The sequence below is a fragment of the Saccopteryx bilineata genome, chromosome 4, assembly GCF_036850765.1.
Source record: "Saccopteryx bilineata isolate mSacBil1 chromosome 4, mSacBil1_pri_phased_curated, whole genome shotgun sequence".
NCBI lineage: Eukaryota > Metazoa > Chordata > Mammalia > Chiroptera > Emballonuridae > Saccopteryx > Saccopteryx bilineata.
Window position 1 is genome coordinate 286,376,066 of NC_089493.1, and position 27,843 is coordinate 286,403,908.

At 42.7% G+C, this 27,843-nt stretch overlaps 1 protein-coding gene across 2 annotated transcripts in view; it reads left to right on the forward strand.

Moving 5' to 3' along the window:
* The window catches only part of CREBBP (CREB binding protein), a 159,694-nt gene that overhangs the window by 66,648 nt on the left and 65,203 nt on the right, over window positions 1-27,843 (forward strand). Inside the window, exons 3-5 of one of the 2 annotated variants that reach the window (XM_066275080.1) lie at window positions 2,103-2,279; window positions 19,753-19,993; window positions 21,309-21,422. In XM_066275080.1, the coding sequence (XP_066131177.1) occupies window positions 2,103-2,279; window positions 19,753-19,993; window positions 21,309-21,422 (532 nt within the window). The remainder of the gene's footprint in view (window positions 1-2,102; window positions 2,280-19,752; window positions 19,994-21,308; window positions 21,423-27,843) is intronic. The other variant, XM_066275081.1, reaches the window with a different exon arrangement.

Genomic DNA, 27,843 nt, shown 5'->3' on the forward strand with positions numbered 1-27,843 from the left:
TATGTTAGTGTTATTTTAGGTTTTATGTGTTATTTGGTATGTTATTTTTTGGGTCTGGGAACACAATTTTTTTTTTTCTCTATACTTTAATGGTAATTTCTTCTTCACTTTACACCATTTTGGCTTACGAAAGGTTTCATAGGATCTCTGTGCTTTCAGATAGTGAGGAAACCTACACTGGCTTACTGCAAGGATCACTGCCAGGATGTATTCAAGAGGGTGAATGTGTGCGTGTGCCTTCTGCATATGCGGTTCTAGTAAAGATATTTTAAATGAAATTTAAGAAATGGACATTATAACTTTTTTAATTGTTGGGCCTCTAAGAAAAGTGTTTCAGCAGTTTAATTTTATGCAATAAAACAAATTCTGAGAGAAGTAAATGTTACATGGAGTTAATTTAGTTGTGTAATACTTTCTGAAATACAGATTCTTGCTTTAGATCTGAGTTTCAGATAACAACTGAAAGAACCTAATTGAGAATCAAAAGTCTCCTTATAGTAAAAGTTTACTGAGCTACAATTTTGCCTTGATTAAGTCATCAGAACTCAGAGTTGAGCCTTATTTAGTGAGCTTTTTGAAAAATTTGTTTTTGTTTTATTCAAGTTGAATTTGAGTTTCAGTGGAATTTTAATTTGTTTGTTTACTCAAGTAAAGCAAATAAAGTGGCAGCTAGAATGTGTTCACTTTTAAAAAAGCGAGAAATGTCAGCTATAATGGCTACATGTGGAAATCACCTGTGCGTATGAAAATACAACAAGATCATTTTTGTTACACTAGTTTGCTTTTGTGTTTTTGCACAGACATTTCAGCAGAAAGGCATCAGTTGTGTGGAGCATTGCTTTGCTTGTAACCTAGAATTTTAGAGCTGAAAGAAATAACACAATTTGTCTTATTCTAGACATTCTTCTTACAGGTGAGGATTGAAGTTTATAGAACAGGAATGTTAGTTATTCGGCATGAATGGGCTAGAGCCTCACCATGTGGGACTGCTGGAAAGAACTGTAGAATGGGAACACCTTCCTCCTAGGAGGTCTCCCTTGGGGGGAACCCCTTGCTCCTGGTTTTCAAACATCAAACACACCAAAACCTCTGAAAAATCATGTGAGCAGTAAGCAGCAGGTGGAATGTCACAGCTTTGTGAAAGAGCAAAGGCAGGCGATCCACGAAGCCAGCCTCTTAATAATTAGTCTCTGTTCCTCCAGAGAAGGCAGGTGCGCACCAGGATACCGCTTTGGGGTTGCTCAGATTCAGTCCTGTGCAGGTTGTGGAGCCATGGTGTCCCTTCTTGACTAGAAGGGACTGCTGACTCTTGTTGGTGTTGCAGGCCCTAGGGCTAAGCTTAAGTGGGGGTTCTTTCTTCCTGTTCTTGCCTTTATCTACTATATGTTTTAATTTACTAATTAAAAAAATTATTATGGAAAATTTCAAACAATATTAAAGAAGATAATATAACAACCTCTCACATGCATACCCGTTGCCTGTTTGGGAGTTACCAACATATGGCCAGTGGTTTGTCATCTAGGCTTATTTCCTGTCAGTACCTCTGGCCTCACTAGGTTATTATAAAGCAAATCCTAGACATGATATTGTTTCTTTGTCAGTGTTTCTACTATGTGTTCTGAATTAATGGAAACTTAGTTTCAGTCTGATGAGGAAACCTGAAAGAAAACTATTTACTTAGAGGGTAATTAAGATTAAGCTGAAGGAGCTTTGTCAGTGATTCTGGAAGGTTTTGTTTTCCAAATGGTTTTCTGAATGTGTTGGTGCACTTGTTGGGGTGGGGGAATTGGGTAAGGAGTACAGCTGAGGGTCAGGATGGGAAATCGCTGCCTCTTGGGATGATGTTTAGGAGGAGGAGACAGGTGTTGCTGTTGAGAGCAGCTTTGTTAGTCTTCTGCCTTAGTGTGTAACCATTGGAGCAAGTTGCTCTGTTCATAATTCTGACCATGAACCCTCAAGAGTGAGCCTTTAATTTATAATTGATAAGACGCTTTCATAGGAAATAACAGTTTTTGTGTTCCTGGGTAAAAGTGAGCATTTCTGAGGCCCTTCTTTTAATATATGATTGTCCCAACTGCTGATGTTCCCTCTTTTTGTTTCAGATGGGAATGACTGGTAACACAAGTCCGTTTGGACAACCCTTTAGTCAAACTGGAGGTCAGCCAATGGGAGCCCCTGGAGTGAACCCCCAGTTATCCAGTAAACAGAATGTGGTTACTAGTTTGCCTCCCTTCCCTGCAGACATCAAGAATGCTTCAGTCACCAACGTGCCAAACATGGTAAGTTGCCCTTGACTCAGGGTTGTGGGTGCTTTTCTGTGTGGATTTTATCATGCTGACAGTAAAGGTCTGCAAGTAAAAGTGTGTTGTGGGTGATAGGAAAATAACCATCTGAGTAGCTCTTAGTGAGCTTAGGTTTGCTGTAATGAGCTGGCAGTCAGGAGCTAGCTAGGTAGGACTGTTCCGTCAGCCCTCCCAGCTCCCTCTATGGAGGGAGGGGGTTCCTGACTGCAAATCATTGTACCTTTCTCTTCAGAGTCACCCTAATGATTCATGGAGCCAAGAGAAGCTGTTAGGCAGGCTCTTCTCACACTTTTGTCTGTTAGTGGTTGGGGCTGTCAGTAGAAGCCCATCCATTTGTGTTACAGTCAAACAAAGGGCGTTCATCTTCCAAGGACTGTGTCTATGAAATGTGAGTGTTGTGTGTGACTTGACAGATGGTTTCACGTGTCTTCATTCTCCCTGAGATTTCCCACGTATAAAATGTAGATTATCCTCGTATCCTCTTGGCCTAAACAAGATATTATGGGGAAATAGCTCGTTTTGCACCATAAAATAGAATCTCTTTTATTTATTTACTTTTTTTTTTTTTAGATTTTATTCATTTTTATTAGAGAGAGAGGGGAGAGAGAGAGATAGAGAACAGGGGGAGGAGCAGGAAGCATCAACTCCCATATGTGCCTTGACCAGGCAAGCCCAGGGTTTTAAACCGGCGACCTCAGCATTCCAGGTCGACGCTGATAAAGCAGTAGATACACTGCGCCACCACAGGTCTAGAATCTCTTTTAATTCTAAACAGTAAGGGTGTGTGTATTTTTTTGTGTCAGACTTCACTGTACACACATAGCTCCTGACTATCTAGTGTGCTTTATATGGTCAGTTGAGGCTGGAAAGAGCCAATTCTCTTCTCCCCTGGGCCTGTTGCTGGGAACCTGCCCTTCCAGGATTGTCCAGTTTCAGCCATACACATCCAGGACCTAAATCAAAGCCCACTACTCCCCTCGCTCGCCCCTCCCAGCTCTGAAGGCAGCAGTCTGCATCTGGCACCCAAATTCTCCCACTCTCACCTGCCTTTCTTTTCCTGTCCCTCCCCGGGGGACAGCGGCACGGACTCGGGTGCAGAAGTCATTCCCTGAGCTTGCTCAGTGACCTGGAGTGCATTTTGGCTTCTGAGTGAGAGAGCATTTGCCTTTTCACAGCCATCCTGTATTTTATAGCCTGGGAAGCTCCCACCTATTGTCTTCCTCTTTTTCTCTTTTCAGATCTTCTCCAGCCCCACTTCCCCATCCTCTCTCCTTTACCCACAACCTGATGGCAGAATCCCTTCACTCCACAGTCCTCTGCCTCCCTGTGCGGATCCGGGCGGGGGACTGAGTTTCTGAAAGGGGCACCATTGTCAGGGTCAGTTTCAGACGACTGGAAGAGGCTTCTGATTCCCTTCACCTGTGCCAGGGCTAGTGGAGACGGCCCTTTGGTCTGGAGCAGGGCTTGCCTCTCCCTCGGCACTGCTGACATTTGGGGCTGGATCATTTTCTGTGGTGGGTGTCCTGTGTACTGTAGGATGTTCAGCAAAGTCCCTGGCCTCCACCCACTAGATGCCACTCGATGCTCATAGCACCCTCCCCCTCACCCCTTCCTTCCACCACAGTTACCCCAGATGAGAACCCCTGCTTTGGGGAGCGGTTGAGGAAGGCAGTAGCAACAGCAGCTCATCCTTCTGTTCATCTTTGTGACATCTAACAGGAAGGAAACCAGTTCTTTTCCTGCCGGTCTCTTTCTTTGTCTCTCCCTCTCCATTTCTCAGCCCGTTCCCCCTGGCATCTACATTGCTCTCCTAGCCACCACTTGCTCACCAGGGCATTTGTGGACTTTGTGAGAGACCCATAGCAGGTACCTTTGGAGAGCAGTCTTTGAGCTCCTCAGACGTTTACGGGGCTTGGAGGAGCTACCAGTGTGCATGTCTGTGAGGCAGAGCGACCCGGTCCTGCCTTCATGTTCTAGTGGCAGGAATGAGATTGGGTTGGGCAGAGAAGTGGGCCGGCCAGTGCATACAGTTCACCTGACCTCTTTCTAAGTACCGTCACGTCCTGTGTTTTACCTTATTCTTGCATGTCTCTTTGAAAGACATTGTTACATGTCCCATTTTACAGATGTAGAAGTTGAAGGTCTAAAAGGTTTTGGTTTGTTCAAAGCTCTGTAGCTTCCTGTCTGCAAAGCCCAGAGCTGTTTTTAATTATGTCTGCTTTCGTGTTTTAGCAGCTCCAAGTGGTCTTCCTTGAATTTTCTAAAATGTATCTTGGCCCCTTGGATTTACAGATTTTGGCACAGTGAGGGAAAGCAGTTACCAAAAAATCTAAGTCTCATTAATTAGGAAAAAAAGAAAGAAAATAAAAAGAAAGAAAAGTACAAAGCCTTGAGTGTATTTGTGTATTTTGTCGTAGATGGGGAGTAATCTTCTGAAGCCCAGCTGGATTCAGTGTACCAGACAGTTAGGGTCAGGGTCTGATGCCCTGTTTGAGTTCTTGGGGTTTTTTAGATTTTATTTACTGATTTTTAGAGCAGGGCGGGCGGGGGGGGGGGGGTAGACAGTGAGAAGCATCAACTCATAGTAGTTGCTTTGTGTATGTGCCATGATGGGGCAAGCCCAGGGTTTCGAATTGGCGACCTCAGCATTCTAGGTCGACACTATCCATTATACTACCACGGGTCAGGCTCCTGTTTGAGTTCTTGATGGAATGATTTCAGCTACTTGGTCTTTGGCCATAGAGCTCTTGGCTTTTCTCATTTCTAGAGGATGCCAGCATTAATGGGTGGTGTTAAGAAAGAGGGGATGTGGCCATTTCTTTAGTTTGCCACATTTGTTAAATGCCTCTCTGGGCCCAGGTATGCCTTGAATGCAGGTGTGTGTGACGTAGAGTTCACACCTTTTCATGAAGTTTGGGGGGGTAGTGGAGAAAAAAGAATTACAAAACACAAAGTCTCCCATCCAAGTACACAACACAAAGTGCCATAGATGACTGAGCAGTATGTGGTGGTTGAGGTTGACACAGGAACGTCCTTAGATGGAACCATGGGAGAAGGCTGCACCACGGATGGAGATTTGAAGGCACAATCAGAAGGATGAGCGGAAGCCACAAAGACCCCAGGACACTGGGAGAGCATTGGCTTGTTTAGAAACTGACAGAAGTCCAGTGGGAAAGATGACTCTTGAGTGGAGAGCAGAATGATTGGATGTTGGGGACCAAGCAGGAGCCGGTTTGGTGAGGGCCATGGGTGGCAGGGGCTGGTTGGGTGAGGGCCATGGGTGGCAGCGACCACTACAGTGCTCTGGGCCAGAGGAGACAACGACCTGGAAGTGGTTGATCACAGTAAGGACAGAAGGCTAGATGAGGTTTGCCACTGCAGCAGATGTGTGGGGTTACAATGTGAGATGACTTGGTAGGTGGTGGAGCTATTTACAGAACTGGGGGAGAAACGGACTCGGAGAGGGGTGATGAAAGGACAGACTTCAGTAAGTCCACTTTAGATGTGTTCCTTCTAAGATGCTTGTGAGATGTCTGGATGGGGATGTCAGGCAGACTGGTGGGCGTACAAGTAGAGCAGCCGCTTTGGTAACCATACTGCAGCAAGGAGTGCAGGGAGAGAGACAGAGAGAGAGCAAGTCAAGGAGGAGCAAAGGGGCAGCAGGGGAAGGATGTTTGAACAGGAGGAACTCGTGCAATGGAGGTGATTAAGATGAGGGCGGAAGAACATCAGTGGAGTGTGCAAGTAAATCATTGTTCCCTGAGAGTTCAGCGTAACCTGCAGTCATGGAGATGTGCAGATCATTGTATTCTTTTATAATTCCCGAGGATAGGCTGCAGGAGCTCTGGGAGGTTCAGAGTCCTGTTGTGTGTAGGGTCATTCATTGTTGAGGGTATACATATTCTTAGTATAATGTTCAAAAGCAAGTAGCCAATTTTCCTAAATTTTCAGATGTATCTTACTGTACGTCTGCCTTTGGCCATTTTATTTGTAATTTCTTACCTTTCTACAGATACTGGAAGTTTATTAGAAATTTCACCATACTATATTTCATGATTCTAGAATGTACATTTTATTTTCACATTGTAGCATATCTGAAACCAGGATGTTTTAGAAACAAGTTTTAGATCTTATAAAATACAATATATATGCTCTTTTACTTGTTCATAATTTGAATTAATGAGTGACACAACTATTAAACATACTCATTGTGCAGTTTTCTAGGACAGCCTACATGGATATAAAAATTTTAAAAGTATTTAAGTTTTACTGACAAAGGAAGAGGAGCAAGTTTGGGAGAGGTGGAGATTATGCTGTTGTCTTTCTTTTTTTTTTTTTTTTTTAATTTTTTTATTTATTCATTTTAGAGGAGAAAGAGAGAGAGAGAATGGGGGGAGGAGCAGGAAGCATCAACTCCCATATGTGCCTTGGCCGGGCAAGCCCAGGGTTTTGAACCGTCGACCTCAGCATTCCAGGTTGACGCTTTATCCACTGCACCACCACAGGTCAGGCCTATGCTGTTGTCTTTCTGCGGACAGGGGTTGAGGTATGGTGGGCTTTCTCAGAGGAGTGTGCAGCAGAATGTGGGAGAAGTAGTTGTTCCAGGGCAGTCCTCTGGAGGAGGTGGCCACGTGATTTCCTTGTGACACTGTCCTCCCTTTTCATCAGAAAAAGTCTTAACATAGGGAGCATTTGCAAGAAGAAGAGAAAGACAGATTCCAGGTGGGACTGGAGTTGTCAATTAGATCATTGCTGACCATCATGATAGTCCTGTTTGGGTTGTTCTTTAAGAGAGCATTGTCTGGGAGGGGGACACACCCTGGACTCATTGGGCTCTCCCAGGTAGTCTCCTGTTGGCCTATAAGGATTATTTCTCATAGGAAGGTATGTGTGACTTTTTTTTTTTTTTTTTGAGACTAAGAACTATATTGTGGAGATTTGATCATTCTTAAAATTATAACAGGAGATTTTTCAGGAGTGCTGTTTACTTAAAATTGCTAATGAGAGTGGCGCTGGGATTTTTTTCAGTCGTGTGTTAGAGAATTGACGGGGAAGATGAGTTCCAGGCCCCGGGCAGCTCCAGCTCCAGCTCCAGCTCCAGGTGTCTCAGTGGAAGGGAGTGTGGCTGGTGGAGGCCTGCTCTTGGGGCAGGGTGGGGGTAGAGTTGTCTGCTGTGTCCTGCCGGAATAATTTAGCTGGGACAGTGCTGCTGGCAGCATGTGGGTAGCAAGCCGTCACCCATGGCCTTTGCAGGGATAACTGCATTGCAGAGTTTGTTTTATCTGTGTTTCTCAAAGCATGTCTGTGGACCCACTGCATCAGAGTGACTGGTTCCTGAGCCCCTCCCAGTTTGCTCTTAGAATGGCGATTTTCAATCCTTTTCATTTCATGGCACTTATAAACTAATTACTGAAATTTTGTGGCACACCAAAATACTTTTTGTTGATCTGACCAAAAAAAATTCATTCACATCGGACAGCTATTATTGTGTTGGCTGTTGTCATTTTTTCATTTGACAATCTAAGGGAGAAGAGGTCAGTGCCCCTCACTGAATCGTTTCAGGTATTACATGTTTTAAATTTTTCCTGTGGCACACTGGTTGAAAATCATTGTCTTAGAGGAATCTGTGTTTTGTGGTCACTTGTATTTGTGGAACTTTTTCTTTCTCAGTTCCCTAATGTATTTCACTTGATTCCTTCTGAGGCAGTTCAGAATACTTGCCAAGCAGATGGGCTTGTTCTTTCTCTTAAACTGGAACCTGTAGTTTTAAACAAGCTCCTGCAGTGACTTTAATGTGGGACATCAATTTTCAACTTGTGTGCCACAGGAGTTTTTAAAATGTGCACTACCTGACTATGTTGTCAGGGGCACTGACCTCTCTGCCCTTGGACTGTCAAACAAAAAATTGACAACAGCCAACACAATAGCTATCTGGTATGAATGATTCAAAATTATACCTATTTTTCTTGTCAGATCGGCAAAAAATATATATATATATAAATATTTTTTGGTGTGCCACAGAATTTTAGTAATTAATTTATATGTGCCATGAGATGAAAAGGATTAAAAATTGCTGATGTAGAATACTGTTTATAGAGCCTCTTCCCACTGCCTTGTGAGTGACCTGACACCCAGCTGTCCCTCTGTGGAGTGGGCTTGCTTTGCTTGTGTTTGTGTCCACTTCAGTACTTCAGAAGGCTTCCTTACCCTGTTGTCCCCTCCACCCCTGGTTTGTCCTGTTCTTTTGTAATTTTTTGTTTTGCATATCCAGTCTTTGATCACTGACAAATCAAGACGTGAACTGACCAAAAAGGGTTAAGCCTAATGTACTGAAGGGCTTCCCTGCAAGTTGTTCATGTTCCCATAACATTACTAGCCCCTTGTCCTTCATAAGCAGGGATTTGAAATAACTGCTGGTTTGATCGTTCCCTCTGCTCTAGGACTAAGGAGAATACTTCTGTTCATTCTCATGGAAATGCTGAGTGAGTTGTCCTGTCAGCTCTTCACCAGGAGAGCAGTTTCTGTAGAAAATCACTCTGTGACTATGAATTGTGCCTCAATAATTGAATTGGAAAATATGGGGAAAGGTTGGGAAGTAAGCATTTGTCCATGATTATTACTAATTCAAATGTTTGTATAATATTAGAAATTTATTTCTGTTACTCTCATCCTATTTGCTTCCACCTGAGAAAATGTGTTCATGGGGCCTTTGAAGAATAACTTTTAATCTAAATTCTTATCAGTAGCTATATAAATCCTTTCTACTGCTTAAATTCATCCCTTTTTGTTTTGACAATATTTATCAGCTAGAAAACAACCTGAGCACAAAATAAGATATATCACAAATATCAGGAAACTCTGAATTGAGAAAATTTAATGAAGTCCTTTGATGTCAGGCACAACCATAGGTACTGCAAGTATTCAGTCAAGGTCATTTAACTTTATACGGATTTCCATTAATTAAAAATGTCTTTTCTAGAGTGTGATTAGTGCTGCCCTGTCTTCAGTGAAAAGTTCTAGGTGGAAGCATGAATTATCTAGAGACATTCAGCTCTTGCACTTCACATGGAGGCCCAGTAGAAAAGTTCCTGTTTCAAACAACTGTGCCAGTTACCTACAGGCAACTAGCATTGGAACTTGGGCCTATCTGTTTACAGCACATACTGGGAATATACCGTGCATTTCTGAGAAATGAAGTGGCTCTTAGAAGAACTTGGTAGTTAGCACATTTAATGAGTCTCCATGGGGACAGTCATAGCTACCAAAGATATAAATACAATACTTTTATTGTATCCAAAGAGTCATGAACTGTGGCAGTTTTTTCACGACCCTCATCACCCTAACTTCTTTGTACCTTTTCCATAATTACCTGAAACAGCCCTAAGGATCAAGTCACTAAAACCAATTGGGTAGTTAATTTACTAAGTTTTGAAACTGAACTAATACATTTATTTATTTATTTATTTTTTTATTTTTGTATTTTTCTGAAGCTGGAAACGGGGGAGAGACAGACAGACTCCCGCATGCGCCCTACCAGGATCCACCCGGCACGCCCACCAGGGGGCGACGCTCTGCCGCGACCAGAGCCACTCTAGCGCCTGGGGCAGAGGCCAAGGAGCCATCCCCAGCGCCCGGGCCATCTTTGCTCCGAGCCTTGGCTGCGGGAGGGGAAGAAAGAGACAGAGAGGAAGGAGGGGGGAGGGAGTGGAGAAGCAATGGGCGCTTCTCCTATGTGCCCTGGCCGGGAATCGAACCCGGGTACCCCGCATGCCATGCCGACGCTCTACCACTGAGCCAACCGGCCAGGGCCACATTTTTTTAAAAGATATTTTACTAATTGATTTTAGGGGGGGGCAGGAGGAGCAGGAAGCATCAACTCGTAATAGTTGCTTCTTGTATGTGCTGTGACCAGGAAAGCCCAGGGTTCTGAATTGATGACCCCATTATTCCAGGTCAACGCTCCATTCACTGCACCACCACAGGTCAGGCATAATAAGTATTTTTGAAGAATCTGTCTTTATATATGTTATTTAAGAAGAATATTCCTTAAAATTTTTTTAATAAATTGCTAATTTTTCTGAACTGGTCATTTTGGTCATTGGGCCTAATACCTTTTAAGACCCCTTAACTCTATTGAGACCTGCTGGTCTAGTCGGCCTGTAACCTTGGTCATTCGAATGGATCCTGCACCCTCTATCTTATAGGGTTTCTTTGTGCAGTAGCAGGTAACCACTCGCTTCGTCCTGGGCAGACCAGCTCTCCAGTTCAGGAGTGATTTGGGGGCTGAGTAGAGAGTTGGGGTGGGGGGTTGTTCACTTATCAGTTCCTGCCTTTGCCTTCCACCTCGCCCATTGATTTTCTTTCTTGACTTAACCATTTGTTTTCCACTGTAAGATCATAGTATTATGATTTAGAAGATTACTAAAAATTATTTTGTTCCAACTAAAAATAATTGTTATTTTCCTATTAAGTTTAAATCTTAAATTGTAATCTTGATTTTTTTAATCAATAAACACCAAGCAAAAAGAAAGAAACAAGGAACATTCCATCCATCTAAAACAGTTGTGTTTCTTACCAGTTGATCTATCATCTCAAAGGTGATTATCACTCCTTCTCAATTTGATAGCTGTGTGCGTTTAATGAGCATTTTCTTTATTTTATGACTCCAGAGCTTTGCTACCCAGCTGTTCTAGGGCCCTTCAGGGGAAATCAGAACAAGCAGTTAATTGCAAAGCAGTCCTTTGTCCCACCTTGTTTTCGGGTTGGTGTCATTTTCTGACTTTAACTGGAGGTTGGGGAGAAGTCAAGTTTCCAGTCAGTGACATGGAATTTGGGGCCAGGCTGATCTGAAGGGCTGTCTGTAGCATCACAGTCTGACATGGATTTGAGGAAGTGGTTTGTGTAGTGTGAAGAAGCACTTTTGTCCACCATTCTGTCTTGGTCAAGTTCTACTTCTTGGACACTAACTTATTCTTCTAGGAAGAATAACAGGATAAACTATTACATGTACTCCTGTGCGCATCTGTGGTTATATCCTTAGGATAGAATTTAGGGCATATAGAAAATGGGATTGGTGTTGATTACTCAAACCTATGGGTAGCAGTAGCTACACTAATGAAACTACTTATTAGATACCTTTAAAAAGTTAAGGAATACTGTGGTTGCTTCGACAGCACATATACTAAAAAATTAGGGAATACCACAGAAATAGAAAAGATTTGCCTTTCAAGATTGTTTGATGGATGTGGGTAAATGATGGTTGAGCTATGGTGACTCATAATACATGCAAAAGAGCATGTGGCCAAATCTAGCAAAGCCAGGATTAGGGTGAATGGGCTATATACCCTGTAGCTGCTGGGTCGGTGTGCTTTGTGTTTACCTGCCGTTACTCCTGGTTTATAATGCTAACATGTGGGGGGTCGTGGTTGAACCAGTGTGACTCCCACATCATGCAAGCCTTCGCTTCCATTATTAAGAATTACATGTGAACTGATTGGAGTTCCAGAAATACGTATTACATATATTTTAAGTCTTTTGATGGATACTGCTATATTGCTCTTCAACAGAGCCATGTACCAAATTACCAGTATTATTACATGGTACTCCCAAGGTGGAGGAGAGAGGTTATTACTCTGAGCTTTGATAACAGAAGATGATGTCTCATTATTCTGATTTGCAATGTTTTTTGATTACTGGTAAAAATTAAAGTGCTTATATTTAGAGACATATACATTTCTTTCTTATTTGAGTTGCTTAGTTCCAGTCCTTCACCGGTTTTTCTGTTAGAGCCTCTTAGAAAACAATAAAGCAAGGTGACCCAGGCCTCTGTCAGAATGGATGGCAGGTTATGGGTAGGGCTCTACTGCTGGATTGCCTGCTTCCATCACTGAGTGTACCGCCTGGGCAAGGTGCACACCTGTGGGCCTCAGTTACTTCTGAAGGTGGTGCTAGCCCTAAGTTCTTTTTTCCCTTGGGGGTAGGGTACTAAATGAGCACTGAACACAGAGTTCGGCACGAAGTGCTTGAGAAATAAACAGTGGTCAAGAGGGGCCCTGGTAGGGTAGTTCAGTTGGTTAGAGCATTGTTCTGATAGACCAAGGTTGTAGGTTCAATCCTAGTCAGGGCACATACAAGAATCAACCAGTGGCCTGACCAGGCGGTGGAGCAGTGGATAGAGCATCGAACTGGGATGTGGATGACCCAGGTTCGAGACCCTGAGGTCGCCAGCTTGAGCGCGGGCTCATCTGGTTTGAGCAAGGCTCACCAGCTTGGACCCAAGGTCGCTGGCTCAAGCAAGGGGTCACTCGCTCTGCTGTAGCCCCCCCGCCCCCGTCAAGGCACATATGAGAAAGCGATCAGTGAACAACTAAGATGCCACAACGAAGAATTGATGTTTCTCATCTGTCTCCCTTCCTGTCTGTCTGTCCCTATCTGGTCCTCTCTTTCTCTCTCTCTCTGTGTCTGCCACTAAAAATAAAAATCAACCAGTGAATGCATAAATAAGTGGAACAACAAATCAACGTTTTCTCTCTCTGCCTCCTTCTCCTCCATCCTCCTCCCTCCCTCCTTTTCTCCTTCCCTTTCTCCCTGCCTGCCTGCCTCCCTCCCTCCCTCCCTCCCTTCCTCTCTTCCTCCCCTCCTCTCCCTTTCTCTCCTTCTCCCTCTTCCTCTTTCTCCTTTAGAGGTTTTAGCACAAGTTAGAGACAGCTTTTCATGCAAATATAATGGTCTAATCAATTTTTATTGTTATTGTTTTATTATATCACAATTTTTTATAAGTCAAGAATTTGGGCAGGCCTCAGCGGGGTCATTCTTCTGCTTCACATGGCTCTGACTGGGGTCTCTTGAGGTCTGTTTTATTTTTCATGACTGTGTATTATTTCATTAGGTCTATTGACGTAATTTAATTAGTTCACCATTGAAAGGCTTTTAGGCATTTTAAAATTCTTAATAATTTAATCAAGGCGTGATGCATTTTAGTGCGCTACTTTACAGTTGCTTCCCTAATAATAAATTATAAGAAGTGAAACTACTGGATCAAAAGAAATGCACATTTTTCTTTTGACACATGTTGCTTTCCAAAGCCATATTGAATTGTCATTAATAAGTTACCCTGGGACCCTGGCCGATTGGCTCAGTGGTAGAGAATTGGCCTAGCATGTGGATGTCCCAGGTTCAATTTCCAGTCAGGGCACACAGGAGAATCACCCATCTGCTTCTCTACCCCTCTCCTTCCTTCTCTATCTCTCTCTCTTCCCCCCCCCCCAACTCCCCCACAGCCATGGCTCCATTGGTTTAAGCACATCAACTATGGTCACTGAAGATGGCTTCATGGAGCCTCCGCCTCAGGCACTAAAAAAATAGCTCAGTTGTGAGCATGGCCCCAGATGGGCAGAGCATCCACCCCAGATGGGAGTTGCTGGGTGGATCCCGGTCAGGGCACTTGTGGGGACTCTGTCTCTGTCTCTCCCCTCCTCTCAACTTGGAAAAGAAAAAAAAAATTTTTAAATAACAGTTACTTGGTGTTTTTTGTTGTTTCGGGTTTTTTTCCCGAAGTTAGAAGTGGGGAGGCAGTCAGACAGACTCCTGCATGCGCCCGACCAGGATCCACCCGGCATGCCCACCAGGGGGCAATGCTCTGCCCGTCTGGGGCTTTGCTCCATTGCAGTTGGAGCCATTCTAGCAACTGAGGTGCCATTCTAGTGCCTGAGGCAGAGGCCACGGAGCTGTCCTCAGCACCCAGGCCCACTATGCTCCAGTGGAGCGTTGGCTGCAGGAGAAGAGAGAGATAGAGAGGAAGGAGAGGGGAAAGGGTGGAGAAGCAGATGGGCGCTTCTCCTGTGTGCCCTGGCCGGGAATTGAACCCAGGACTTCACACGCCAGGCCAACGCTGTACTGCTGAACCAACCAGCCAGAGCCAACAGTTACTCTGTTTTTATCTTTGTCATATTGATCGGTAAAAAATGCCTTTTTTAAAAATTTCATTTCTTTGGTAATTAGAAAACAGCTTTTTTTTTAACAGCCTTTTTTTTTTTTTTTTGAGATATAGTCATACACAAAAGTCTCCCTCTGAAGTATACAGTTAAATGGTGTTTAGTATATTTTGCAGCCATCAAAACAGTCAATTTTAGAACATTTTTATTCCAGAAAGAAACCCTGTGCCATTAACAGTTACTCCCATTTCCCCTGATCCCTCAGCTCAAGGCAACCACTAACCTATTTTGTGCCCCTATGCATTTACCTACTCTGGACATTTTATAGAAATAGAATTATACAATATGTGTTTGTTTGTGACTGGCTCTTTTCATTTAGCACAGCGATTGAAAATTTTTCATTTCAAGGCACAAATAAATAATTACTTAAATTCTACGGCACACTAAGTAATATGTTTGTTGCTGATCTGACCAAAAGAAATAGGCAGAATTCTGATTTATTTCCACTAGATGGCCATTGTTGTGTTGGCTGTTGTCTTTTTTTAATCTGACAATCTAAGGGAAAAGAGGTCAATGCTCCTGACCTCAGTATTTCATGTTTTAAAAATTCTTGCGCATGCCTGTGGGCCTTCCGTGACACACCAATTGAAAATCGCTGACCTAGCATAACGTTAGTTTTCAAAGTTTAGGTTGTAGCATGTATCAGTTGATGGGCATTTGAGTTGTTTTCTGCCTTTTGGCTATTACCAATAATGCTGCTACAAACATTTGTGCATATATTTTTCTGTACACATATGTTTTTATTTCCTGGGTATATACTTATGAGAGTAATTTCTGGGTCATGTGATATCTCAAGGTGTAAACTCCCAAACCATTTTCCAAAGTGGCTGCTCCATTTGACATTCCAGTAGTGAGAGGTTCCAATTTTTTCACATGCTCATCAAAACTTATTACTGTCTTGTTGTTTTTTTCATTGTAACTCTCCTGGTGGGTGCAAAGTGGTTCTTATTGTGGTTCTGATTTGCATTTCTGCTAATGGTATGGAGTATTGTTTTATGTGCTTCTTGACCAGTTGTCTATCTTCTCTGAGAAAATGTCTATTTGAATCTTTTGTCTATTGGTAAATTAGGTTCTTTTTATTACTGAGTTGTTAAGTATTTTGTATGTTTAGATATATGTCCCTTATCACATTTATGATTAACATATATTTTCTCTAATTCTTTGGGTTGTCTTTCATTTTCTCCATCGAGTTCTTTGAAGCATAACAATTTTTAATTTTAATGAGGTTTGACTTATCTTTTTTGTTGTTTGTGCTTTGGTGACATCTCATAATTCAATGCCTAATTCAAGATGAAGATTTACTCCTGTGTTCTTTTTTGCTCTTACATTTAGGTCTTTTATTCATTTTGAGTTTGCTATGAAGAAGGGGTTCACCTTCAATTTTTCATATGTGGATATCCAATTTTCCTGTTCCGTTCATTACCATTAGCTAAGGAACTATTCTCTCCATTGAGATTTCTTGGCAGGGAGGTATAGAACATTTTATATAATAAGTGCTACAACCTTTTCTGGAAAACATTTTGGCAACATATAGGGTGGGGCAAAGTAGGTTTATAATTGTTTGTATGGAAAATAATACAATAAATAATAATACAAGAATTTGTGTATTCACAACTGTGCCCCACCCTGTAATTCAGGAGGTTTAAGAGTGGTCCTAACTTTTGACTCACTGTCCTCAGAAACAACCATTTTCACCTGACTGGTGGTAGTACAGTGGATGGAGCATCCACCCAGGATGCTGAGGTCCCTGGTTTGAAACTCTGAGGTTGCTGGCTTGAGCCAAGGGGTCATGGGCTTGGCTTGAGCCCACCATCACCCTCATCCCCGTCAAGGCACGTAGAAGCAATCAATGAACAACTAAAGTGAAGCAACTACAAGTTGTTGTTTCTTACCCCCCCCCCTCTCAAAAAAAAAATGAGTTTAACTTTATTAAAGAAACTACCATTTTCCCCAGTTTTTCACTTTTTAAACCTTAATCTTATATCTTTATGTGAAGATGTTTTTTATCCTCATTCTAAAATATTTTTTAATACCTTTATTTTAATCCGTGTTTATGTGTTCTCACTCATCTGGAATTTATTTATGTACATGTTTCTTTTATTTATTTTTTACCCGCTGTTGAGAGAGAGAGAGAGAGAGAGAGAGAGGGAGGGAGGGAGGAAGGGAGAGAGATGAGAAGCATCAACTTGTAGTCGCAACACCTTAGTTGTCCACTGATTGCTTTCTCATATGTGCCTTGACCAGAGGGCTCCAGCTGAGCCAGTGACTCCTTGCTCAAGCCAGTGACCACAGGGCTTTGAACCTAGGTCCCCAGAGTCCCAGGCTGAGGCTCTATCCCACTGTGCCATTACCTGTTGTTTTTTTTTTCTAGACTTCTGTAAAGAAATCTGTAGCTTTATAGTTCTGGTATCTGGCTAGAGAGATTTTGTCCTTTATTCCTACTGTTTTTCAAATAAAGTTGCATAAAATTTGTGCTGTACTTCTGGGGGCATATACAACTGCAGTTTTGTTCTGTGTTTTTAAAGAGAGGTTCTTATCTAAGCACTATTCTTCCATTTTCAATGCCTACCTGGGCAGTGGGGCTAAGCAGGGAAGTTTTATAGAGTCTGAGGATGCTTTTGACATAAATTTCAGGCCACTTACAGTTTCTACAACTCTTTCATCTCATTGAGCAAGGGTTTGAGAAAGGAGGAAGTTAAACACACCGTTTGTTTGTAAGCATTTTGCAAACTGAACTAGCGTTGTACAAGTGTATGCGTTTATATGGGGAGGGCCAGATACAAGGCCTCGAGACATGTCTTCTGTTCCATTTTGCTGTTCATCCTCCAGTTTGCTTTTGAGACACATGTAAACAATGTGTAGAGCTCATTAAGCATCTACGGAGAACAGACCACATTTTGAATGTGCTGGATGGTTTCCAATCACTCTATTTCTACATTTTAAAGTTTCAACATATGGTCAGGTCTAGTTCAAAAGATGCTATTAAGACATCCCAAATGAGAAATAATGTGTTAACTTCTGATAACTTAAAAACAAGATATTTATAATTTAATTGTAAGGTTAGGATTGGTGGGGGAAATATATACAGAATGTATACAGAATATACAACATTTCTGTATTTTAAGAACAGCAGGCTTGGTCTCTTTAAGTCAGTGGCATGAGAAAATGAAGGGGAAACAACACCCACCTGTAGGGTATGAGCCTTAATCGGGTCCTGATCTGTGCAGACCAGGGGTAAAGTCAGTTTTTTGGACAACTAGAGAAATCTGTGTATGGTCTTAAGTGTTAGCAAATATTAAAGAATTAGCAGTCATTTTGTTAGTTATTTTTTACTCTCCACTTTTTTATGTTTGAAATTTTTGTAAATGCAAAAGTGACCTAAATAAGAATCATCTCGGATTTCTCACATTCTGTATGTCTATACCTTTTCATTTCTGGTTGAACATTTTTTTCATAGGAATAAGCTGATCAGAAGGAGACTTTTAACATTGATACTGAATGCTGGTGGAAGCATAGTCAAAAGCTTATTGTTTATTTTAAATTGCAAGAAAAGGGGGAAGGAGGTTACAGTTTATACCCAGCAGTGGGATTGGATAAGTGAATGCATACATTCATTACAAATTATGCTGTAATACTGTATGAAACAACCTGGAGTAAATAACAAGGCAAATATAAATGTTTAGTATATATATGGTAGAGAACTATTGATTATGGATCATATATATGCATGCACATAGAAAGAAAGACTGAAAGAAGAAACCCCTATCAGCACGTTAGTGGCCTCCTGGATATTCGGATTTCAGGTGTTAATTATTACCTTAGTAGTTCTGTTACTTTCCGGACTGTCTACTGCATCTATATATTACTTTTATAATCAGGAAAAAGTAAACATAAGGAAAAGAGGCTATTTTGTTATAGGTGTTAAATACCAATCAGGAAGCTCTTCTTCTCAACCAGGACTTTGCTTCAGACTTCTCACTTTGGCTCCCAGGAGCTGTGCTCCTGATTAAAGTCATGTAGCTTTTCTATATGTTTATTTTCTGAGTTCTCATAAAGATAGAATCAAAATAAGCAAATCCTAAAACTTTTTTAAAATGAGCTTTTTTTAAAAGAATATAATCTGTATAGTTTCGGTGTTTTTTCACTCGTAAGTGTATGGTTTTGATTCTTAATTTGAAAAGTCAGAGTGTTGGTGTACTTCAGGCGAAGCAGTGAGTGTTGTGAAATCACAGCAGGGAGTGTTAGTGTCAGAATATTAGAGTTTTTCTGAAGGATGTTGGTAGTTAAGAATAAGAAGATTCTAGGCCCTGGCCGGTTGGCTCAGCGGTAGAGCGTCGGCCTGGCGTGCGGGGGACCCAGGTTCGATTCCCGGCCAGGGCACATAGGAGAAGCGCCCATTTACTTCTCCACACCCCCCCTCCTTCCTCTCTGTCTCTCTCTTCCCCTCCCGCAGCAGCCAAGGCTCCATTGGAGCAAAGATGGCCCAGGCGCTGGGGATGGCTCCTTGGCCGCTGCCCCAGGCACTAGAGTGGCTCTGGTCGTGCCAGAGCGACCCCTGGAGGGGCAGAGCATCGCCCCCTGGTGGGCAGAGCATCGCCCCTGGTGGGCGTGCCAGGTGGATCCTGGTCTGGCGCATGCGGGAGTCTGTCTGACTGTCTCTCCCCGTTTCCAGCTTCAGAAAAAAAAATACAAAAAAAAAAAAGAATAAGAAGATTCTATAGGTCACCTTTCCTTTTCCATTTTCTTTGCATTTCAAAGGTGTAGTTGGTTTGGCTTATTACTTTTAAAGGATTAAAGCAACTAAACTCTATTTCTGTATCTTTAGCAAAGATCATCAAATACTTTTTGAAAATATTGTTAGATGTCTGAGCAGAAATTTTAATGGAAGGAAAAGCATTTCATAAGCTTTAACAGTTGTACTCAGTGGTTGTATTAAGGATAAGTGTTGTAATATTTTTTTAGGACAGGTAATGAATACTGCAACTATTCTTTTGGTTACAAGGTAATGAAATCCAGAGGGTGACTGATTTTTCTGCTGCATCAGGTATTTTTCAGTTAGGTTGAACCATATAAAATTGCCAATGTTTGGCCCTACAAAAACAATAGTTTCATATGGTTTAACCTAATATAATATACAGTTTTTCCCACTCTTGCATATATTGTAGGGTGAGTTGGGTTTTGGTTACTACAGTCAAGAATAAGCATGGTTTTCTTGGTCTGAGACAATAATACACAAGTGAACTTGAATCAGCCTTGCTTCGTTCTCAGTTGGTATATTTCTTTGCTTCTTTATCTTCCTTAAAGTCTCTGATGAATTAAAGGGAACCATAACAGCTGCCTTCTCTCTGCGGCTGGTATTATCCATCAGCTTTAGAACTAGCTTGAAAAATAATTAATGAACATGAATTGGAGCTCTAAAAGCTTATTAAAATGTTTATTAATTTGTTTTATTTTAGTCTCAGATGCAAACATCAGTGGGAATTGTACCCACACAAGCAATTGCAACGGGCCCCACTGCAGATCCTGAAAAACGCAAACTGATACAGCAGCAGCTGGTTCTACTGCTTCACGCTCATAAATGTCAGCGACGAGAACAAGCAAACGGAGAGGTTCGGGCCTGCTCCCTCCCACACTGTCGAACCATGAAAAATGTTTTGAATCACATGACACATTGTCAGGCTGGGAAAGCCTGTCAAGGTAAGTGCCATTTTCTAAAATCCTATTGGCAAAGCTTAGGATGAAAATTTGTCCTTGTTATTCTTAGGCTGCTCTCTTGTTAAAAGGTTCTTGCAATATATGTCTGCACACATCACCCAGTCAGATGCCACTGGGACATTTAACTGCTGGGGAGAAAGGTGATTTGGTTTTAGAATAATATTCTGTGACCCTCTTCTACTGGATGAGTCTGTACCCTGCATTTATTCTTTTCCTCCTTCCTCTGGCACAGAAGACATTCGTCACTTCCAAAGCACAGTCTTCATTGTAAATGTCTCCATCACGGTTTTCTTTGGCCAATGGAGCACATGCACACACGCACCCTTCCTCCAGTCAGATCATCTCTCTTGCAGCTGTGTCGTGTTCAGATGGCCAGGGCCCACTGCCTTGTCCTCCACACTTGCGTCTTGAGCCTAGTCAGGATACCAGGGAAGTTCTCCTGGGTGACTGTCCGTGACCTAGGTAACTGTGCTCACGGTATCATCTGCCGTTTCCTCCCTCCCCTGAAGGAGGTGGTGACTCAGGCACATCGTGTGCCCCCCCTCCCCCCTCGTTTATGGCAGACCCCTCGATTCTACCGAAGAAAGTGTTTCTTATTAATTCCTACACTTTAATCCTCTTGCCTTCTTTTCTTTCTCATGCTTCTAAACCTTGGGATGAATCTCTCCTTGATTTCCCTCTCTCTCTTTGTAACATTTGTGAGTCCCCAGCATAACGCTTATCATGATGGAGAAGCCAAAGAAGGTTGTGCCAGACCTTTAGAAAGAAATCGCAAAGCCATAGTATGGAAATGAAGGTCAAGACTGAGAGTAACCGGGTTCATTACTCTCTCAAGTACTTTGGAAAGAGCCAGGGGCATCCCCTTTGGAATCTTCTCATTTGCTTCTCTATCCGTATTTCTTCAACTATAGTGTTTAGATGGTTTCATCCTTAAACATAATATAAAATTTTAATTTTAAATAGTGACATTACAGAATTAATTATTCTACCTTTCATTCCAGTTGTTCAGTACTTCAGGTCACAAATAGCTTTTGTTTTGTTTTTGTTTTGTGACCCGAACCTTAATCACCATCATTCATAACATTGCTTCTGTGGGAAGTTTTGGTTTGGAATTCATAACAGTCGACTTACAAACTTTTTGGGAAACTGCTTGTTTGTAAGTTAAGGACCGCCTATACTGTGTTATGGTTACACTTGTTACCATTTTCTTATGGAACCTGGCATTATAATTTAGGTGTAATTGAACGTGTGACGATTTGGATAGAAAAATAACATCTCGTTGTTTTTCTGGTCATAGTTGCCCATTGTGCATCTTCACGACAAATCATCTCTCATTGGAAGAACTGCACACGACATGACTGTCCTGTTTGCCTCCCTTTGAAAAATGCCAGTGACAAGCGAAACCAACAAAGTAAGTGAGCATTGGGGGTAGAGAAGCTTGAAGATGAGAAAATAAGCTATTTCTGAAGAGACTTGCAGAAGCAGAAGTAGGAAGCAGGGCAGAAATTCCAACCATAAAGTATAGTAGCAAGTAGAGACATACAGTGACAAAGGATGGAGCAGAGCTTAGGGAACAGACAGATTCTTAGTGGGTGTGGTCGCTTTGAACTTAATTCCCTGCCCCCTCTACCTCCTGCACTAGAATTGGCAGCAGAGGGGCAATGGAAGAGAGGGTTATCACTGATGTGACCGCTTTGCCTGTTTCTTGACAGATACTCAGTATCTGAAAATTTGAATGTCACATCACTATAATTGCAGTGACTTAGGGGGTGGGGCAGGGGAAATAGGGGACACATCTTTTGGAATTGGAAACCTCTTATCCTAAAGTAGTTTTGGCCTTTGTGTCATAGACAAGTCAGTCAGGCTGGTCAGTATAGAATCCCATGGAGACATTTCAGAGGTTTCCATTCTCCACGGCGCTGCAGTTTCCAGTCCTGTTTGCATAACGGGCAGTTCAGCACAGATTGAGAGTCTGTCCCAGACTGGCCACATTGTGATCATTCTCATTGTTTCATTGTCTTTGGAGTCATCAGTGTAGCCTTTAGCCATTCGATCAATTAAGCAGTGATCCCTGCTCAGGAGGCTTCGTGTGGCTCCCAGGGGTTCCCTGGAGCCATCAGAGCAGTGGAAAGAGGAGCATGTCTTCCCAATTTCAAGTCATTTCCTGTCATTTTAGAGGTAAAACTAGTCTTTGGGCGTGTCCCCCAGTTTGGATAGATAGACCCTGCTCTTCGATGTCATGACTGCTCTGGGCGGAGCTGTTCCCTGTGACTTTGAGCACGGCAATCTTTCTCATCTTCCTCCATCTTGTCTACCATCTTGCTACCCTACCTGTTTGTGGTTACATGTTCATTACTCTCATTCTTCTTGGTCATCTTCCTCAAGACCTCACTGCTACCTGGAGAATGTGTACTGCATTTCTTTCTGGTTATTTCCAAGTGACAGAGGGCAAGATGGAAAAGCACATTGTTCCTGAGTGTCAGTGAGTGGAGCACTGGTGATAACCCACGTGCTTCTCCTTTAAATCCAGCTCACCTCCCTCCCGAGAGGATGCTCAGTGAGTTGACTGCTCAGCAGTAGCCGTGTCATGTAGGAGAAACATCCAGGGTCCTGGGCCTGATATTCTCTCTCCTTCTCTACAGAGTGATACTTAGTTTCCTTTCAAAGTCACTTTCCAAAATAAGTTAATTTTTTGATTGACCAGAATTTGAATTAATGCAATTTTCTAGGACATCTCTTATATAAAGTGAAAGTCTGGAAATCTGGGTCTTATAGAACAAGATATTTGGGACAGGAATTCTAGTAGAATACAGTCTATTTTCTTCCAAGTTGGTATAAAACTGTTTTTTAACTAGTATACTGTGATGGTTAAAACTTGTGTTTTAGGACACATTTCAGTAACAGGCTTTTTAAGTGCTAAAGTACTCTTTGTTGAGTTTGTAGTTGTACAGTATTAATTTTATGAATAATGAGTTAGAACTTTATTCTGAGCTTTTAATTTGGGGGTATGGCTTTTCTGGGATCCTTTTGTTTTTAGTGTGTATCACCATGACAACTGTAAACTTTTTTTTATTTCTCTTTTTAAGAAACACTTATGTGGTTTTTGTTTAAAAAGAAAAGAAACATATGTGGCTTTTTTTTTTTAACATCCTTATAACTGCCTGGTTGTTGTGACAATTAATCTGGTGGGTGCTCTCTGAAGTGGTAAACCACATTGTTTCTACTAGTCATAATGTAAGGTGTTACCAGAGCAATTTTATCATATAAAGTCATGGGGAATATTTTGATAGACTTTGCAAAGTTTTGGTAATTTTTCATGAAAGAAATGAAAGCTCTTATTTAAAAAAAAAAAAGTGTGTGTGTGTTTCTGAAGTGAGAAGCAGGGAGGCAGAGAGACAGACTCCTGCATGCACCCAAGTGGGATCCACCCGGCATGCCCACCAGTGGGTGATGCTCTGCCCATCTGGGGCGTTGCTCCATTACAACCGGAGCCATTCTAACACCTGAGGCAGAGGCCACGGAGCCATCCTTAGTGCCCGGGCCAACTTTACTCCAGTGGAGTCTTGGCTTCAGGAGGGGAAGAGAGAGATAGAGAGAAAGGAGAGGGGGAAGGGTACAGAAGCAGATGGGCACTTCTGTGTGCCCTTACTGGGAATCAAACCTGGGACCTTCACATGCTAGGCTGATAAAAATTTTTTGAATGTTTTTCAAAATAGGTTTCAACTTTGAGTGTATTACTGTGTTTTATTTATTTATTTTAAAGTTTTTATTTATTGATTTTAGAGAAGAGAAAGGGAGGCAAAGCAGGAAGCACCAACTTAGTAGTTGCTTCTCATTTTTGTCTTCACCATGCAAACCCAGGGTTTAGAACTGGTGACCTCAGCATTCGCGGTCAATGCTTTATCCACTGCGCCACCACAGGTCAAGTATAAATGTATTCTTTAAAAAAAATTTTTAATTTTTAGAAACAGAGAAGAAGAGAGAGAGAGACATTGATTTGTTGTTTCACTTACTTATACATTCATTGGTTGATTCTTGTATATGCCCTGACTGGGGATTAAACCCTCAACCTTGGCATGTCAGGTCAACACTCTAACCAAGTGAGCTACCGAAGCAGGCTCTTGAGTTTATGCTTTTGGCTCTAACAGTAGTGTTTTTTGCTTATTTGTATTTTGGTTTTGTTTTGTTTTTAAGTGAGAGGAGAGGAGGTAGAGAGACAGACTCCTGCATGCGCCCCTACCAAGACCCACCTGGCAAGCTTCCTAAGGGCAATGCTTTGCCCATTTGGGCAGTTGCTCAGCAACCGTAGTGCCTGAGGTGGAGGCCATAGAGCCATCTTTACTTACCAGAACCAAGTCGCTTGAACCTCTCGCAGCTTTTGGCTCTGTTGGCTTGAGCATCACTCTGGGTGCCGAGGACAGCTCAGTTGGTCCGAGTGTTGGCTCAGGCACTGATGATAGCTCCATTGGTAGGAGTGCATCAGCCTCAGGCACTAAAAACAGCTCAATTGATTTAAGCATCAGCCCCAGACAGGGGTTGCTGGGTGGATCATGGCTGGGGCACATGTGGGAGTCTATCTCCCCTCCTCTCACTTAAAACCAAAAAACAAAACAAAACAATGCAATGAATGAGAAAGGTTCAGCAGTATTTTTTCTGTGTTTGTTGGTGTTTTTCAACTCTTCTAAAGCAAATTTTGCTTACTATGTGTGAACACTGGGTTTAGGCAGTAGATAAGAAATGTGGATTTGACCTTTTAGTACCTTAAAGTCAGGTTTCAGAGTCAGAATATCTACATTAAAAGTGACATATGGCAATGGTTTCACTCAAAGGAACAAGGTAGAGACATGTCACTAGTATTGGCAGCCCTTGAGGAGAGAACCAGAGTTTGCTGGAGGGTGTGGCTTGATAGAGCCCATTTTCAATAAAGTAACAATAGAAGAACATTCTAGACAGCACAAAGAGTTGTCAGCTCAGCTGACATACCTGTAAGGGCAGGGTCTGCCAGGACTCAGAGGCTCCTGGCAAGTGAGGTAATTCAGGGAGAGAGCGACTGTTTGTATCCAGGTGGTGAGGCCCTGGGCATTGTCTCCCAGCTGGGCCTGCTCTGGAACATGCACCCCGGCCGCCATGGCTGTGTGCTAGCTAGGCAGGGTTTTTAGATATCTTTTATTTATTCATTTTTATTAGAAAGAGAGGGGAGAGAGACAGAGAGAGAACAGGGGGAGGAGCTGGAAGCATCAACTCCCATATGTGCCTTGACCAGGCAAGCCCAGGGTTTCGAACTGGTGACCTCAGCATTTCCAGGTCAACGCTTTATCCACTGCGCCACCACAGGTCAGGCGCTAGGCAGGGTTTTTCACAGATGCGCACTGCACCAGGTGGCTCCATTCCACTCTGGGACTTCTCTCTCATTTATGTCTCTGTTGAGGGAACCTGCTGGAATCACCTGTGGAGCTAACCTGAGGTTCTCTGAAATAAAACCCAGAGCATTGCTTACCTTTTTGGCTTATGTTACCTAAATTTTGTTAATTTTTCTGTTTCCTAGAGCTTCTGTAATCACTGATCTCAAGCTGATCTATCACTTATAAAAGTAATTAGATTTTATTGAATAATTAGGACTTTTTTTCTTTTTAGAGACAGACAGGAAGGGAAAGATGAAAAGCATCAGCTTGTAGTTGTGTCACTTTAGTTGTTCCATTGATTGTTTCTCGTATGTGCTATGACTGCGGGGCTCGAGTCAGAGACCTTGGGCTTCAAGCCAGCGACCTTTGGGCTCGAGCCATTGACCTTGGGATCATGCAGATGAAGCCACTCTCAAGCCGACAACCTTGGGGTTTCTAACCTGGGACCTGAGTATCTCAGGTCGATGCTCTATACACTGCACCACCACCAGTCAGGCTTGAATAATTAGGACTTCTCAAAGATTATATCTAATGTCAATCCTAGCACCTGACTCCCAGTAAATTCCAATTCACAGGGTGGCATAGAGGACTGGAGCTATGTGGACACATGACCAAATTACCTTTTAGAACTCTTGTTGATAGAGTTCTGAAAGACCTCATCAGTGAGGTTTTTTCTACTCCAAGTATAGCCTTCAGACCAGCAAGCTACACAGGCACTCCAAGTAGCCTGTTAGAAATGCAGGCATTGGGGCCCCATCTAAGACTCACATCTACACTAGAATTGGCATTTTAACAAATTCCAGGTGATCGGTATGTTCGTGAACAGCTGGGATGCCCTTTCTTGAATGCTTTAAGGAGTCAGGTGTCTGTCCTGTAGCTGTTGAGAAGATTAGAGTCATTTTCTGGGAGGAACTGGGTCTCCCAACTCAGAAGCACACAAGGACTGTTAAATGGACCCACAGGGTCAGCCCCAGAGCTGAACTGAACCCATTTACTCCTGCACAGAAGCCCGTTGACAGTGCCAGTCAGCAGTCCTCCAGGCTCCACTGGCTCACTACCTGGCGTGGCACTGTGTTCTAATTTTAGGCACCTCTGATTGTTTTAAACATGTTTTAAACACCTTTCTGCATGATACTGAGTCCAATGCTACCTCCTTAAAACTTCCACTCATAAACAGTAGCCTCTTAGGTGCTCAAAAAGTGTTTGTTGAACAAACTCTTGTTCTGCCTGAGAGCTCTTTAGAGATTCTCAGACGCCTCTTTTGACAGACTGTGGTTGAGGTGGAGAGCAGAGGAGTCAATAGAACCTAAATGGCTGTAGGAACAGAGAGGTGGGCTTGTTTGTCCCTGATTTAAGTATCAGACAGTCATTGGTATTGTTCCTGCTCATCTGGATAGCGGTGTTGCCCCCACCCCCACCTCGAATCATTTGGCTTCTAAAGAAAACCTGTTGGCGGTTTTCTCCCTCAGGGGTGGCTTGATAGAGGCCTGGCACTGGGGCTGGGTGGTCCCAGTCGTCTTGTCCTGCACCGTGCATAGGAGATGCCGGAAAGGAAGAAGGCCCGGCACACACGGCCCCTGCAAGGCATCCTGCCGGAGCAGCTCCGCAGAGATGTGTCAGGCTGAGGGGCTCTCAGTGTGGCTCTTGCCATAGACATCTCGTGGTGACTGGAGAGGAGGTGCTTTGCCTGCTTTGTGCTATGTCTCCCACCACAATGACAAAAGCTTTGGAATTCAGTGTGTCAATGTTTATTGGATTTCCAGTGAGTTCAGTTTTACTGAGAATGATTGGGGACTAAAGTTTCTGGTGAACTGAATGTCGCAAGTTAGCAGGATATAGTGTGCATGGAACCTACAGTAGAACAATCTTTGTGCTCACTGGGGAGAGACTGCTTGTTCCTACATGAAAGGTGACAGTGAGTCCTGGAAACAACCCACTACAAAACATAGCCTTTTACTTCCTAGGTCATGGGCTCCAGACGGAGCTGAAGCAGAAGGGGAGTGGTGGGACAGTGGAAGTGGTGGGCAGTGATGTGAAGATGTGCTATCAGGAATGGCAACTAATACAACACAGTGTGACGTGACAATGGATTGTGTATGCAACTGCGTAGCATTAGGTCTGAGAAAGGAAAAAAGATGTAGAAAGAACAAGAGGTTTTGACATTTAAGGAGGTAAATGTCAATAATGTATAAAGTTGATTAATGTGGACAGCCGCATTCTCAGTGATGCCAGATAGATGAAGCATGCTGTTCTTAGCACTTCTTTCATTTTTGTGCAGCCTGAAGAATTCAGTGCTACAGGGCGGGTTGGGGATGGGCTATCTAAGGAAGGCCAGTCACTGCTAGACTGCTACAGCTCACTTGAACTCTGTAGGGACTTCACAAGGCCCTGTGCTAAGTACCTGCACATACAGAGTTAAGATGAGTCGTA